This window comes from Hippoglossus stenolepis, chromosome 16 (genome assembly GCF_022539355.2).
Source record: "Hippoglossus stenolepis isolate QCI-W04-F060 chromosome 16, HSTE1.2, whole genome shotgun sequence".
NCBI classification, from domain to species: domain Eukaryota; kingdom Metazoa; phylum Chordata; class Actinopteri; order Pleuronectiformes; family Pleuronectidae; genus Hippoglossus; species Hippoglossus stenolepis.
In genome coordinates, this window is record NC_061498.1 from 10,375,019 (window position 1) to 10,391,652 (window position 16,634).

General features: G+C 39.3%; 1 protein-coding gene, 2 pseudogenes and 1 gene segment (V, D, J or C); 2 read left to right on the forward strand and 2 right to left on the reverse strand.

Moving 5' to 3' along the window:
• The first annotated feature begins 69 nt into the window (after positions 1-69).
• Positions 70-2,218, forward strand: LOC124854985 (annotated as a pseudogene).
• Positions 2,219-3,475: 1,257 nt separating this feature from the next.
• LOC118123784 lies at positions 3,476-4,084 on the reverse strand. The segment is given in 2 exon segments: positions 3,476-3,841; positions 3,934-4,084. Coding segments are annotated over 2 exon segments (378 nt in total).
• An 8,338-nt stretch (positions 4,085-12,422) lies between these two features.
• On the forward strand, positions 12,423-14,532 carry LOC118123783 (immunoglobulin lambda-1 light chain). The gene is made up of 4 exons (XM_047343982.1): positions 12,423-12,583; positions 12,676-13,001; positions 13,309-13,342; positions 14,042-14,532. The coding sequence occupies exons 1-4, from the start codon at positions 12,544-12,546 to the stop codon at positions 14,365-14,367; spliced, it is 726 nt and encodes a 241-aa protein (XP_047199938.1). The 5' UTR covers positions 12,423-12,543; the 3' UTR covers positions 14,368-14,532.
• A 1,116-nt stretch (positions 14,533-15,648) lies between these two features.
• On the reverse strand, positions 15,649-16,420 carry LOC124854976 (annotated as a pseudogene).
• Positions 16,421-16,634: the final 214 nt, after the last annotated feature.

A 16,634-nucleotide genomic window follows, 5' to 3' on the forward strand; every position in this document is an offset into this window, starting at 1 on the left:
AACACACAAATCAATGACAGTATTCACCTACACTGAGAATAATGGATAAATGAAATATTTCTCCATAAAGAGGATTAAAGTACACATGACAAACCATGCAGACTTAACCAAAGCTCCTCCTCCTGTCCCTCTCTCAGTTTCAGGTTTGTATTAAATTGCTCCTCCAGCACCTCCTCTCCTCATCCTCCAAACCCTCTCATCTGACCCTCATCTCCCTCTCAAGTGACAAGGCCACTCTCAGCACACACTGCCAACATGCTGGGGACCCTCTGCACTCTCATCACCGCTCTAACATGTAAGGAGGCTGACTTTACATTGCAGTTCGGCCTCGTGTTGATTCATCGTCTGTGTGTTTCTCTTGACTCCGTGTGGTCTTTGTTTCCAGGTGTGAGTGGTGTGACGGGTGGTGACAGTAGTTTCCTGTTGTAATTGTGAGAAAGGAGAGACAGTCACCATGGACTGTAACCTGGGGACTGTTACGACGACTCTGCTACCTGGTATAAACAGATTCCAGGAGGAGTTCCTCAGTATGTACTACAGTTTCATCATGGATGGAGTTCTACAAACTATGGTTCTGGTTTCTCTTCTCCCAAATTCACATCCACTCATCAGTCAACAACAGATTATCGTTTGATCATAAACAACGTGGAGGAGGGAGACTCTGCTGTTTATTACTGTCAAACATGGGACAAGTCTACAGAAACGTATCAAATGATTCACACCAGACAAAACTGTGAGGGACACTCAGCTGCTGTCAACACACCTGACCAACATCAAACACTATAAGTCAAGAAAAACATTCAAGGTGATTGAATAAATTCTCCTGCAGACACAATGTTTGAAACAAGTGCAGCAGTTTTTTTAATTTAGTAAATAAACAGACTGATGAAGAGAATGAGACGTTCACAGTGAACGTTGGTCTCAACAGGAAGTTTCAGCTCCACTCCCCTCAGAGAGCGTCAGGAGGTTTTTGTACAGCCATGTGCACAAACTGAATCACTGTGGTATTCGGACAAGGGACCAAGCTGATTGTGACAGGTAAGAACTTTTTAACTGATCAATAAACACAATTGATATTTTGCCTCTGGCCCAAATGGACAGAATAGAATAAATGTGTGTTTGTTGATTCTGTAAAATATTTAACCTTTTATTTGATGAATTTAAGATTGTTATATTTTTGTATATCAGCTTTGCCTTGATACCACACTTTGTATATGACACAGAAATTTGCTAATGATCTCAACATTGGAAATGTTTTATACAAATGATTCGCCTGTTTTTAATAAGAATATACTTATATACTATTCAGTTCCACATGTTGTGAGAAATTTAATCTTTGTAAAATCTATTTACCTTTACAATAACAATGATGATCCACTGTATTTGTTGTTTGGTTCATAGGATTAATTTTTAACGTATCTTAATTCTCTTTTTGAAATCGTCTTTGGTTATTAGATAAACACAAAAAGTAAGAACTTAAATGTCACTGACTGAAATAGTTGTATTGGAAAACAAATATGATTTTGTTAGACACAATCAATAAATGTAAAAATGTTTTGAAAGACTTATGGATCATATTCTATGAACAGTGTTAATTAAAAAAGACAAACTGTAAATATTTTAGATGCTTCTGCAGCATGAAAACTCTTTATCCTTCACTGAGACTGTCATGTTTTCCATCAATCAGTGTATTCCTAGTATCAGCTGTCCTTGTTGTATTTCCAGGCTCCAGCCTCTCTCCTCCTGTCCTGACTGTCTTCCCTCCGTCCAGTGCTGAGCTCTGTTCCAACAAAGCCAGTCTGCTCTGTCTGTCCAGTCAGTCTGTGCCTTTAGCAGAAGTGACCTGGTTGGTCGGTGGGAGTCCAGTGAGCAGTGGGATCTCTACCAGCACCGCCGTCCAACAACCGACCAGACTTTCCAAATCAGCAGCTATCTGGCCATCCGGACGGTGACTGGAACATGGACAAGCTTTACACATGTAAAGTGTCTCTGGGCTCCCAGACGTCAGAGGAAAACATCAACAAGTCCGTCTGCACCACTGAAGAATAACAGAGGAGCAGAATGACCATTTAAAACCTGCTTCTTTTTTCCTGTTTGTGCTTTGTTTCATGCAGGAAAATGCGTTTGTATGCTTGTGACACACGTTGTGAGGGTTGGGTGGTGGTGTTCTATCAACTTTGCATCTGTTGCTTTCAATAAAAAATCATTATGTCCAAAACACGTCTGAAATAGTTTGTTCTCACTGCAGCTGAGACAATGATATTTTGATATCATTAACAATAACTTCACCAGCGCCTGATTCTGCTGTAACATTTCTCAACACAAATGACAGCAAAGTTTGTTTCTGTTTTTGTCAGTAAAATGTACTTTATACTTGAAAAAGCACAAAATATCTCAGAGAGCAAAATTAGTTTCCCCTTATTTTGGTTTAGTGAATCAATGTAGTAACGTTCTCATAAAACCTGTAGTAACTGAAACTGAATTTTCATCCTCAGAAGCATCACCTCTCCACTCCACCTTTTTTCTCCTTCCCAGGATGCACCTGTGCACCCGCTCTCCTTATTTAAAGCCCTAATTAAATATAGATGAAAAGTGTCAGCTCTATTTAAAATAATGTTTATCTAATCAGCAGTATGTGTGGAAACTGGAGACATGGAGGGGAACATATACAACAAGTTTTCTCCTTCCCAGGAGTCAGAGTTTGAAAACTTCAGTTGACTATGGTTCTCCAATGACAAATGCTAAAAAGGCAACAATGCATCTGTTAGAAAAAGAAACAAACAGGGAATTTAATTATTCCTAACTAAGGTGTCACATTATCTTCAGTATTAAACATGTGGGTTTAATACCTGTGGGTTAAAACTGATGTGATTTCACAGAGAACATTTCATTGACGTCCTGTTTGTGAGCTGCTCTGATTAGAACTTGAATTTATTTAGTAATTTTGTGGAAATCGATTAATCATCACACATTAATGAGTGAAGCATATAAATGAAGGAATGGTAAAGCAGTTAGATTGGTATAGAATAACTAATCACCTCAACCATCACTAGATGTGCGTCACACTTTTATTACATTGAGGAAATTTAAATCAGCAAATGAACACATTGTTTCTTTGTTGCTCACTTCCTGTTAATTGATTGTTTCATGATGAGTGGAAAGTTATATTAACATTTTCTGTAAACAATAATTATTTCAACAATTTAAAAACTTTTCTGAGATCATGATTTGTGCTTTAGTGTTGTACTTTTTTTTGTTAAAGCATATCAGATATATATATATATATATATATAAGCACAACAATTTAGATTTGTGTAGTAATCCAGGAAAATAATCTGGGATGTTTTAACATTTGAATTTTGATATATTATATATACGTATAATCAGAGGTTTCAACTTCTGTGGACAGAGAGCATCACCTGATCGCTTCACAGTCGGTCAACATGTGTCAGCAGGAGAAAAAGCAGAAGTGTTAAGTGAGGAGGTTTTTGTCACAGTGTAAATCACTGTGATACACATTCACTAGCAGAGCTGTCCCATGCGCTACAGTAATAAACAGCAGAGTCTCCCTCCTCCACGTTGTTTATGATCAAACGATAATCTGATGTCGACTGATGAGTGGATGTGAATTTGGGAGAAGAGAAACCAGAACCATAGCTTGGAGAGCTCCATCCATGATAAGACCTCAGTACATACTGAGGAACTCCTCCTGGAATCTGTTTATACCAGTTAGCATAACTGTTACTACCAGTCCCCAGGTTACAGTCCATGGTGACTGTCTCTCCTTTCCTCACGGTCACAACAGGAGGCTTCTGTGTCACCACCGTCACACCACTCACACCTGGAAACAACAAGACCACACGGAGTCAAGAGAAACACACAGACTGATGAATCCAACACGAGGCCGGAGCTGCAGTAAGTCAGCCTCCTTACATGTTAGAGCGGTGATGAGAGTGCAGAGGGTCCCCAGCATGTTGTCAGTGTGTGCTGAGAGTGGCCTTGTCACTTGAGAGGCTGATGAGGGTCAGATGAGAGGGTTTGGAGGATGAGGAGAGGAGGTGCTGGAGGAGCAATTTAATACAACACTGAAACTGAGAGAGGGACAGGAGGAGGAGCTTCAGTTAGATCTATTTGACACTTAGATAATGGTTTTATGTTGATGAATTTCCAAATGGCAAACATATATATTCTCCCCAATTAAATACATCATTAAATCCTTCAGTCAATAATTGAATATCTTCATATAATGTTCTCTGCATATATAGGACAGTGTGAATGTTAAGATGAATATAAGAGTTGATTACAGGATCTAAATTGATTTTACAGAAACGTTTTGTGTTTGATGTAATATAATGAAGTTGTTTCAAGACTTTTCCTTTTAAACTTCGGGATTTCACTGACACCCGACCTCTTTGTTCACATGGAGCGCGAGAGAGGAGGCGTGCAGGTGCATCCTGGGAGGGAGGAAAGTGAGTCATGGAGAGATGCTGCTGCACTAAAAATGCAAACGCCTTGATATTAAACCTGGAATTGTCATTTGTGGCGGTGAAGATGTTCTGAACTTATCCACTTGTTACTCTCTGGTGTGTGTTTTTGTGCAGAGTGAGGTGACCAATAATATTTCCAGAATTTGTGATGCCTGAAAAGAAAAGGAACAACTCTCCAGTCAACAGAGTGACTGACCGGATGAGGAGCTGTGGTTAAACTCATGGTTTACTAACCGTCTCACTTCTGGTCATCGTTTCTCAAAGATTTGTCCGAGATCCTACAGATGTCACTCATGCTGGTTTGTGCAACGTTTGAATCTTCACATTTCTTTGTTTCAGTTGGAGTAACCAGAGATGGGAGATCAATACGATTTCTGCAACTTAAAATGAGGCATCTATTGCAGGACACAAGCACATGCACATATTTTCATAATGAATATTCAAAAGCTAGGACTGACTCATACTAATCACTGAATCATCAGTTTCCAGTCCAGTGAATTGACTCTGAACCTCCTAATTTACATGAAGCTATATAAAGACAGGAGGCCTTCAGGTGCATCCTGCAGATCAGAGAGGGGAGTTGAGACATGAGCCCCCGTAACTTTCTATCAATGGTCCAGTGCAACGATCACCACAGCTTACAATGACAACTGTCTGCACTCTCATCACTGCTCTAACATGTGTGACGGTGGTGATTGACATTTCTTTAAACCATTTAAATGCTTTTATTAAATTAGTCCCCACCTACATCACTTAAATGATGCATACCATGCCTACCTACCTACATTTAAAAGTAAAGAAATACACGCCACCTTCAGGTCACTTAAAAAAACAAATGTGAACATTTTAGACTCTTCTGCAGCATGAAAATTATTCATCATTTACTTACACTGTCATGCTTCATTCTGTTACATTTGCCAATCATTCAATACAAAAAAGTGATTTCAGGAGCAGTTGACACGTCAGAACAGTCAAATGAGCTGCAACTGAAACAGAGTTTTTATCAGTGAAGCGTAACCTCTCAACCTCACCCTCTTCCTACCCAGGATGCACCTGCAGGCCGCCTCTCCTGATTTATAACTTCATGTAAATGAAAAGGTCAAGGGTCAGACCTGTGTAGAATGATAGGAAACTGTCCCTGACTGCAAACACACCACTGTTTTAATAAGTGCTATTTGGTCAATCATACACATTTTAACTGTGATGTGTTTAAATTATGTTCATATCCTAAATAGATGATTGTTGTTGACTAATTAAAATGTTGATGAAGGTGATTTTAACTGTGACTTAAAGGGATAGTTCACCCAAATTTGAAAATTCACTCATTAATGAAAAAAAAAGTATCAGTACTCCATACTGCTCCTGTGATGTCATCCAAGTGTCCGTAAGCCCTGACATTCAAATCTCACATGAAACAGCTTCATTTACTCCATGTTTTTAGTCTTAATATCCTCTGATATCCTCCTCTGGAGCCACGTTCACACGTAGATCACAGAGAACATTCAGACTAAAAACATGGTGTAAATTACCTCCTTTCGTGTTATATTGGATTTGGCTGCAACGCTGTTTACCCCTGAAATCCAAAAGTGTTTTGTGGACTCAAACACTTCACCCACCCCTCCATCGGCATAGTGGTGAATAATGAGTGAATTTACATTTTTGGGTGAACTATCCCTTTAAGTTTGCAAAATTATGGAAACACTTTAAAACACACAAATCAATGAAAGTATTCACCTACAATGAGAAAAATGGAAAGATGAAATATTTCTCCATAAAGTGCACATGACAAACCATGCAGACTTAACCAAAGCTCCTCCTCCTATCCCTCTCTCAGTTTCAGAGTTGTATTAAATTGCTCCTCCAGCACCTCCTCTCCTCATCCTCCAAACCCTCTCATCTGACCCTCATCTCCCTCTCAAGTGACAAGGCCACTCTCAGCACACACTGACAACATGCTGGGGACCCCACTCTCATCACCGCCTAACATGTAAGGAGGCTGACTTACTGCAGCTCCGGCCTCAGGTTGGATTCATCAGTCTGTGTGTTTCTCTTGACTCCGTGTGGTCTGTTTGTTTCCAGGTGTGAGTGGTGTGACGGTGGTGACACAGAAGCCTCCTGTTGTGACCGTGAGGAAAGGAGAGACAGTCACCATGGACTGTAACCTGGGGACTGTTACTGACGACTCTGCTACCTGGTATAAACAGATTCCAGGAGGAGTTCCTCAGTATGTACTACAGTTTCATCATGGATGGAGTTCTACAAACTATGGTTCTGGTTTCTCTTCTCCCAAATTCACATCCACTCATCAGTCAACAACAGATTATCGTTTGATCATAAACACCGTGGAGGAGGGAGACTCTGCTGTTTATTACTGTCAAACATGGGACAAGTCTGCTAGTGAAAACGTATCACAGTGATTCACACTGTGACAAAAACCTCAGGGAGGTACAATCAGCTGCTGTCAACACACCCGACCAACATCAAACACTATAAGTCAAGAAAAACATTGAGGGTGAATGAATAAATTCTCCTGCAGACACAATGTTTGAAACAAGTGCAGCAGTTTTTTTAATTTAGTAAATAAACAGACTGATGAAGAGAATGAGACGTTCACAGTGAACGTTGGTCTCAACAGGAAGTTTCAGCTCCACTCCCCTCAGAGAGCGTCAGGAGGTTTTTGTACAGCCATGTGCACAAACTGAATCACTGTGGTATTCGGACAAGGGACCAAGCTGATTGTGACAGGTAAGAACTTTTTAACTGATCAATAAACACAATTGATATTTTGCCTCTGGCCCAAATGGACAGAAAAGAATAAATGTGTATATGTTGATTTTGAAAAATATTTAACATTTTATTTGGTGAATTTAAGATTGTTAAATTTTTGAATATCAGCTTTGCCTTGATACCACACTTTGTATTTGACACAGAAATGTGCCAATGATCACAAGACTGGAAATGTTTTCTACAAATGATTCGCCTGTTTTTAACAAGAATATACTTATTTACTATTCAGTTCCACATGTTGTGAGAAATGTCATCTTTGTAAAATCTATTTACCTTTACAATAACAATGATGATCCACTGTCTTTGTTGTTTGCTTCATAGGATTAGTTTTTAACGTATCTTAATTTTCTTTTTGTAAAATCGTCTTTGGTTATTAGATAAACACAAAAAGTAAGAACTTAAATGTCATAATGTCTCACACTGACTGAAATAGTTGTATTGGAAAAAAATATGATTTTGTTAGACACAATCAATGAATGTATTAATGTTTTGAAAGACTTATGGATCATATTCTACTGACATTGTTGATTAAAAAATTATGTAAATACTTAGATTATCTATAAAGCTGAAAAACTTAACTCACTGAGATCGCTATGTTCATCATCTCAAAAACTTAAAAAAAAATTTAACTTGTTGTATTCACCAGCCTGCCCTCCAGATCCTGATTTTTGTTCTTCTCTCTCAACCAAAGCTGAACCAGCTCTAATAAAAAGTGCACTGCCACCGCCTTGCTCCACAATCAAGCCTTAAAGAGAAAAGTGGTTTGGTTAATGGTGGAAATCGTGAAGGGTGAGACTGTCGCTATATCACCGCCAAACCCACCAATTTGGCCCAGATTCAAATCTGCATATCAAGTCCTGGACTGGACTGGAATATATGCTTACACATGTAAAACCCGGGCTTAATTTACTGAAATATCATCATCAGTGAAACGGCACCACTGAAGAATAACAGAGGAGCAGAATGACCATTTAAAACCTGCTTCTTTTTCCTGCTTGTGCCGGTTTCCATGCAGGAGAACGCGCTTTGTAGTTGTGACACACGCGAGGTTGGGTGGTGGTGTTCTATCAACTTTTGTACCGTTGCTTTCACAAAATCATTTTTCCAAAACACGTCTGAAATAGTTTGTTCTCACTGCAGCTGAGACAATGATATTTTGATATCATTAACAACAACGTCACCAGCGCCTGATTCTGCTGTAACGTTTCTCAACACAAATGACAGCAAAGTTTGTTTCTGTTTTTGTCAGTAAAATTTACTTAATACTTGAAAAGGTACAAAATGGCGCAGAGAGCAAAATGAGTTTCACCTTCTTTTGGTTTAGTGAATCAATGTAGTAAAATTCTCATAACACCTGTAGTAACTGAATCTGAATTTTCATCCTCGGAAGCATCACCTCTCCACTCCACCTTTTTTCTCCTTCCCAGGATGCACCTGTGCACCCGCTCTCCTTATTTATAGCCCTAATTAAATATAGATGACCAGTGTCAGCTCTCTTTAAAATAATGTTTTTATCTAATCAGCAGTATGTGTGGAAACTGGAGACATGGAGGGGAACATATACAACAAGTTTTCTCCTTCGAAGGAGTCAGAGGTGAAACTCCTGAAGACTATGGTTCTCCAATGACAAATGGTAAAAAGGCAACAATGCATCTGTTAGAAAAAGAAACAAAGAGGGAATTTAATTATCACTAACTAAGGTGTCACATTATCTGCAGTATTAAACATGGGGGTTTAATACCTGTGGGTTAATACTGATGTGATTTCACAGAGAACATTTCTGCTGACGTCCTGTTTGTGAGCTGCTCTTATTAGAACTTGAATTTATTTAGTAATTTTGTGGAAATCATATTAATCATCACACATTAATGAGTGAAGCATATAAATGAAGGAATGGTGTAAAGCAGTTAGATTGTGGTATAGAATAACTAATCACCTCAAAAATCATTTGTTGCGCGTCACACTTTTATTACATTGAGGAAATTTAAATCAGCAAAATGAACACATTGATTATTTGTTACGTTTCACTTCCTGTTAATTGATTGTTTCATGATGAGTGGAAAGTTATATTAACATTTTCTGTAAACAATAATTATTTCAACAATTTAAAAACTTTTCTGAGATCATGATTTGTGCTTTAGTGTTGTACTTTTTTTTGTTAAAGCATATCAGATATATATAATCACAAAAATTTTGATTTGTTTTGTAATCCAGGAAAATAATCTTTGATGTTTTAACATTTACATTTTGCTATATTATATATACGTATCATCAGAGGTTTCAACTTCTGTGGACAGAGAGCATCACCTGATGGCTTCACAGTCGGTCAACATGTGTCATCAGGAGAAAAAGCAGAAGTGTTAAGTGAGGAGGTTTTTGTCACAGTGTGAATCACTGTGATACGTGCTCATTAGCAGAGACGTCCCATGTGGTACAGTGATAAACAGCAGAGTCTCCCTCCTCCACGTTGTTTATGATCAAACGATAATCTGTTGTCGACTGATGGAGTGGATGTGAATTCTGGGAGAAGAGAAAACCAGAACCATAGCCTGAGAGCTATATTCATGATAAAACTTTAGTACATACTGCAGGAACCTCCTGGAATCTGTTTATACTAGAAAGAAGCGTTAGTAATAGTCCCCAGGTTACAGTCCATGGTGACTGTTCTTCCTTCCCACGGTCACAACAGGAGGCTTCTGTCACCACTGTCACACCAATGGGCACTCGGTGCCCAATAGCACGCACGAGTCAAGAAACACACAGACTGGCGAACCAACACGAGGCCGGGAGCTGCAAGTCAGCCTACATGTTAGAGCGGTGACAGAGGCAGAGGGTCCCCAGCATGCTGCTGGGCAAAGGAGAGTGTTCTGTCACTGTAGAGGAGATGAGGGCTGACAAGGAGAGGTTTGGGAGGATGAGGAGAGAGGTGGGCTGGAGGAGCACTTAAATACACACTTGAACTGAGAGAGGGATATATATGTTTCAGTTAGATCTATTTGACACTTAGATAATGGTTTTATGTTGATGAATTTCCAAGTGGCAAACACATATATTCTCAATTAAATACATCATTAAATTCTTCAATAATAATTGAATATGTTCGTATAATGTTCTCCAGATATAGACAGTGTGAATGTTAGCAGATGAATATAAGAGTTGATTACAGGATCTAAATTACACATAAATGTTTGTGTTGGAATGCAATATAATGGTTGTTTAAGACTTTTCCTTTAAACTTTGGGATTTTCAATGACACTGACCTCTTGTTCACATGGAGCTACGAGAGAGGAGGCGTGCAGGTGCATCCTGGGAGGGAGGAAAGTGAGTCATGGAGAGACGCTGCTCCACTAAAAATGCAAACGCCTTGATATTAAACCTGGAATTGTCATTTGTGCCGGTGAAGATGTTCTGAACTTATCCACTTGTTACTCTCTGGTGTCTGTTTTTGTGCAGAGTGAGGTGACCAATAATATTTCCAGAATTTGTGATGCCTGAAAAGAAAAGGAACAACTCTCCAGTCAACAGATAATTTAACGATGAGGAGTCGTGGTTAAACCATATTTTAATAAACTGCCTCACTTCTGTTCATCATTTCTAAAAGATTTGTCCGATCCTACAGATGTCACCATGCTGGTCGTGCAACGTTTGAATCTTCACGTTTCTTTGTTTCAGTTGGAGTAACCGGAGATGGGAGATCAATACGATTTCTGCAACTGGTAAAATGAGTATCTACGTATGGACACAAGCACATGCACATATTTTCACAATGAATATTCATGAGCTAGAACTGACTAATACTAATCACTGAATCATCAGTTTCCAGTCCTGTGAATTGACTCTGAACCTCCTAATTTACATGAAGCTATATAAAGACAGGAGGCCTTCAGGTGCATCCTGCAGATCAGACAGGGGAGTTGAGACATGCCCCCCGTGCCTTTCTATCAATGATCCAGTGCAGCGATCATCACAGCTTACAATGACAACTGTCTGCACTCTCATCACTGCTCTAAGATGTGTGACGGTGGTGATTGACATTTCTTTAAACCATTTAAATGTATTTATTTAATAAGTTCCCACCTACATCACTTAAATGATGCATACCATGCCTACCTACCTACATTTAAAAGTAAAGAAATACACTACCTCAGGTCACTTAAAAAAACAAATGTGAACATTTTAGACTCTTCTGCAGCATGAAAATTATTCATCATTTACTTACACTGTCATGCTTCATTCTGTTACATTCACGAATCATTCAATACAAAAAAAACAATGTGATTTCAGTAGCAGTTGACACGTCAGAACAGTCAAATGAGCTGCAACTGAAACAGAGTTTTTATCAGTGAAGCGTAACCTCTCAACCTCACCCTCTTCCTACCCAGGATGCACCTGCAGGCCGCCTCTCCTGATTTATAACTTCATGTAAATGAAAAGGTCAAGGGTCAGACCTGTGTAGAATGATAGGAAACTGTCCCTGACTGCAAACACACCACTGTTTTAATAAGTCCTATTTGGTCAATCACAGACATTTTAACTGTAGTGTGTTTAAATTATGTTCATATCCTAAAGAGATGATCTTGATGAAGGTGATTTTAACTGACTTAAAGGGATAGTTCACCCAAAACTGAAAATTCACTCATTACTGAAAAAAATACTGCTTCCCCATACTGCCTCGTGATGTCATCCAAGTGTCCGTAAGCCCTGACATTCAAATCTCACCTGTAACAGCTTGATAATGGCGTTTTTAGTCTTAATATCCTCTGATATCCTCCTTCTGGAGCCACGCCTACACGAGATCACAGAGAACATTCAGACTAAAAACATGGTGTAAATTACCTCCTTTCGTGTTATATTGGATTTGGCTGCAACGCTGTTTACCCCTGAAATCCAAAAGTGTTTTGTGGACTCAAACACTTCACCCACCCCTCCATCGGCATAGTGGTGAATAATGAGTGGATTTTCATTTTTGCGTGAACTATCCCTTTAAGTTTGCAAAATTATGGAAACACGATAAAACACACAAATCAATGAAAGTATTCACCTACACTGAGAAAAATGGATACATGAAATATTTCTCCATAAAGAGGATTAAAGTACACATGACAAACCAGGCAGACTTAACCAAAGCTCCTCCTCCTATCCCTCTCTCAGTTTCAGAGTTGTATTAAATTGCTCCTCCAGCACCTCCTCTCCTCATCCTCCAAACCCTCTCATCTGACCCTCATCTCCCTCTCAAGTGACAAGGCCACTCTCAGCACACACTGACAACATGCTGGGGACCCTCTGCACTCTCATCACCGCTCTAACATGTAAGGAGGCTGACTTACTGCAGCTCCGGCCTCGTGTTGGATTCATCAGTCTGTGTGTTTCTCTTGACTCCGTGTGGTCTTGTTGTTTCCAGGTGTGAGTGGTGTGACGGTGGTGACACAGAAGCCTCCTGTTGTGACCGTGAGGAAAGGAGAGACAGTCACCATGGACTGTAACCTGGGGACTGTTACTGGCAGCAATGCTCGTTGGTATAAACAGATTCCAGGAGGAGTTCCTCAGCATGTAGTGAGGTTTTATCATGGATGGAGCTCTCCAGGCTATGGTTCTGGTTTCTCTTCTCCCAAATTCACATCCACTCATCAGTCGACAACAGATTATCGTTTGATCATAAACAACGTGGAGGAGGGAGACTCTGCTGTTTATTACTGTCACACATGGGACGACTCTGCTAAAGAACACGTATCACAATGATTCACACTGTGACAAAAACCTCAGGGAGGGACACTCAGCTGCTGTCAACACACCCGACCAACATCAAACACTATAAGTCAAGAAAAACATTGAGGGTGATTGAATAAATTCTCCTGCAGACACAACGTTTGAAACAAGTGCAGCAGTTTTTAATATTTTGGAAAATAAACAGACTGATGAAGAGAATGAGACGTTCACAGTGAACGTTGGTCTCAACAGGAAGTTTCAGCTCCACTCCCCTCAGAGAGCGTCAGGAGGTTTTTGTACAGCCATGTGCACAAACTGAATCACTGTGGTATTCGGACAAGGGACCAAGCTGATTGTGACAGGTAAGAACTTTTTAACTGATCAATGAACACAATTTATATTTTTCATCCAACCCAAATGGACAGAAAAGAATAAATGTGTGTTTGTTGATTCTGTAAAATATTTAACCTTTTTTTTGATGATTTTAAGATTCTTATATTTTTGTATACCAGCTTTGCCTTGATACCACACTTTGTATATGACACAGAAATATGCCAATGATCACAAGACTGGAAATGTTTTATACAAATGATTTGCCTGTTTTTAATAAGAATATACTTATATACTTTTCAGTTCCACATGTTGTGAGAAATGTAATCTTTGTAAAATCTATTTACCTTTACAATAACAATGATGATCCACTGTATTTGTTGTTTGGTTCATAGGATTAGTTTTTAACGTATCTTGATTCTCTTTTTGAAATCGTCTTTGGTTATTAGATAAACACAAAAAGTAAGAACTTAAATGTAATAATTTATCTCACTGACTGAAATAGTTGTATTGGAAAACAAATATGATTTTGTTAGACACAATCAATAAATGTATAAATGTTTTGAAAGACTTATGGATCATATTCTATGAACAGTGTTAACTAAAAAAGACAAACTGTAATTATTTTAGATGCTTCTGCAGCATGAAAACTCTTCATCCTTCACTGAGACTGTCATGTTTTCCATCAATCAGTGTATTCCTAGTAATTAATGTCCTTGTTGTATTTCCAGGCTCCAGCCTCTCTCCTCCTGTCCTGACTGTCTTCCCTCCGTCCAGTGCTGAGCTCTGCTCCAACAAAGCCACTCTGCTCTGTCTGTCCAGTCAGTCTGTGCCTTTTGCAGAAGTGACCTGGTTGGTCGGTGGGAGTCCAGTGAGCAGTGGGATCTCTACCAGCACCGCCGTCCACCAACCGGACCAGACTTTCCAAATCAGCAGCTATCTGGCCATCCGGACGTGTGACTGGAACATGGACAAGCTTTACACATGTAAAGTGTCTCTGGGCTCCCAGACGTCAGAGGAAAACATCAACAAGTCCGTCTGCACCACTGAAGAATAACAGAGGAGCAGAATGACCATTTAAAACCTGCTTCTTTTTTCCTGCTTGTGCTTTGTTTCATGCAGGAGAATGCGTTTGTATGCTTGTGACACACGTTGTGAGGGTTGGGTGGTGGTGTTCTATCAACTTTGCAACTGTTGCTTTCAATAAAAAATTTTTCCAAAACACGTCTGAAATAGTTTGTTCACTGCAGCTGAGACAATGATATTATTTTGATATCATACTTCAATAACTTCACCAGCGCCTGATTCTGCTGTAACGTTTCTCAATACAAATGACAGCAAAGTTTGTTTCTGTTTTTGTCACTAAAATTTACTTAATACTTGAAAAGGTACAAAATATCTCAGAGAGCAAAATGAGTTTTCCCTTATTTTGGTTTAGTGAATCAATGTAGTAACGTTCTCATAACACCTGTAGTAACTGAATCTGAATTTTCATCCTCAGAAGCATCACCTCTCCACTCCACCTTTTTTCTCCTTCCCAGGATGCACCTGTGCACCCGCTCGCCTTATTTATAGCCCTAATTAAATAAAAAAGTCAAGTGTCAGCTCTATTTAAAATAATGTTTTAATCTAATCAGCAGTATGTGTGGAAACTGGAGACATGGAGGGGAACATATTCAACAAGTTTCTCCTTCGCAGGAGTCAGAGTGTGAAAACTTCAGTTGACTATGGTTCTCCAATGACAAATGGGAAAAAGGCAACAATGCATCTGTTAGAAAAAAAACCAAACAGGGAATTTAATTATTCCTAACTAAGGTGTCACATTATCTGCAGTATTAAACATGGGGGTTTAATACCTGTGGGTTAATACTGATGTGATTTCACAGATAACATTTCTGCTGACGTCCTGTTTGTGAGCTGCTCTGATTAGGACTTGAATTTATTTCGCAATTTTGGGAAATTGTATTAATGATCAAACATTGATGAGTGAAGCATATAAATGAAGGAATGGTAAAGCAGTTAGATTGGTATAGAATAACTAATCACCTCAACCATCACTAGATGTGCGTCACACTTTTATTACATTGAGGAAATTTAAATCATCAAATGAACACATTGATTCTTTGTTGCTCACTTCCTGTTAATTGATTGTTTCATGATGAGTGGAAAGTTATATTAACATTTTCTGCAAACAATAATTATTACAACAATTTTAAAAGCTTTTCTGAGAATATGATTTGTGCTTTAGTGTTGGACTTTTTTTGTTAAAGCATATCAGATATATATAAGCACAAAAAATAAGATTTGTGTAGTAATCCCGGAAAATAATCTGGGATGTTTTAACATTTGAATTTTGCCATATTATAAGGTCGTATAATCAGAGTTTTCAACTTCTGTGGACAGAGAGCATCACCTGATCGCTTCACGGTCGGTTGTGTCAGCAGGAGAAAAAGCAGAAGTTTTAAGTGAGGAGGTTTTTGTCACAGTGTGAATCACTGTGATACCCACTCATTAGCAGAGCTGTCCCATGCGCTACAGTGATAAACAGCAGAGTCTCCCTCCTCCATGTTGTTTATGATCAAACGATAATCTGATGTCGACTGATGAGTGGATGTGAATTTGGGGAGAAGAGAAACCAGAACCATAGCTTGGAGAGCTCCATCCATGATAAGTGACTCAGCTGAGGAACTCCTCCAGGAATCTGTTTATACCAGTTAGCATAATCAGCGCCACCAGTCCCCAGGTTACAGTCCATGGTGACTGCCCTTTCTCACGGTCACAACAGGAGGCTTCTGTGTCACCACCGTCACACCACTCACACCTGGAAACAACAAGACCACACGGAGTCAAGAGAAACACACAGACTGATGAATCCAACACGAGGCCGGAGCTGCAGTAAGTCAGCCTCCTTACATGTTAGAGCGGTGATGAGAGTGCAGAGGGTCCCCAGCATGTTGTCAGTGTGTGCTGAGAGTGGCCTTGTCACTTGAGAGGGTGATGAGGATCAGATGAGAGGGTTTGGAGGATGAGGAGAGGAGGTGCTGGAGGAGCAATTTAATACAACACTGAAACTGAGAGAGGGACAGGAGGAGGAGCTTCAGTTAGATCTATTTGACACTTAGATAATGGTTTTATGTTGATGAATTTCCAAGTGGCAAACACATATATTCCCCCCAATTAAATACATCATTAAATCCTTCAGTCAATAATTGAATATCTTCATATAATGTTCTCTGCATATAGGACAGTGTGAATGTTAAGATAACATAAGAGTTGGTTACAGGATCTAAATTGATATTACAGAAACGTTTTGTGTTTGATGTA

Excerpts from the sequence above, each read along its gene's own strand:
- LOC118123783 (XM_047343982.1), top strand. The coding sequence starts at position 12,544 with ATGCTGGGGACCCTCTGCACTCTCATCACCGCTCTAACAT. Across the intron at positions 13,002-13,308 it reads ACGACTCTGCTAAAGAACAC|GTATTCGGACAAGGGACCAA; the intron begins GTATCACAATGA and ends TGAATCACTGTG. Across the intron at positions 13,343-14,041 it reads GACCAAGCTGATTGTGACAG|GCTCCAGCCTCTCTCCTCCT; the intron begins GTAAGAACTTTT and ends TTGTATTTCCAG.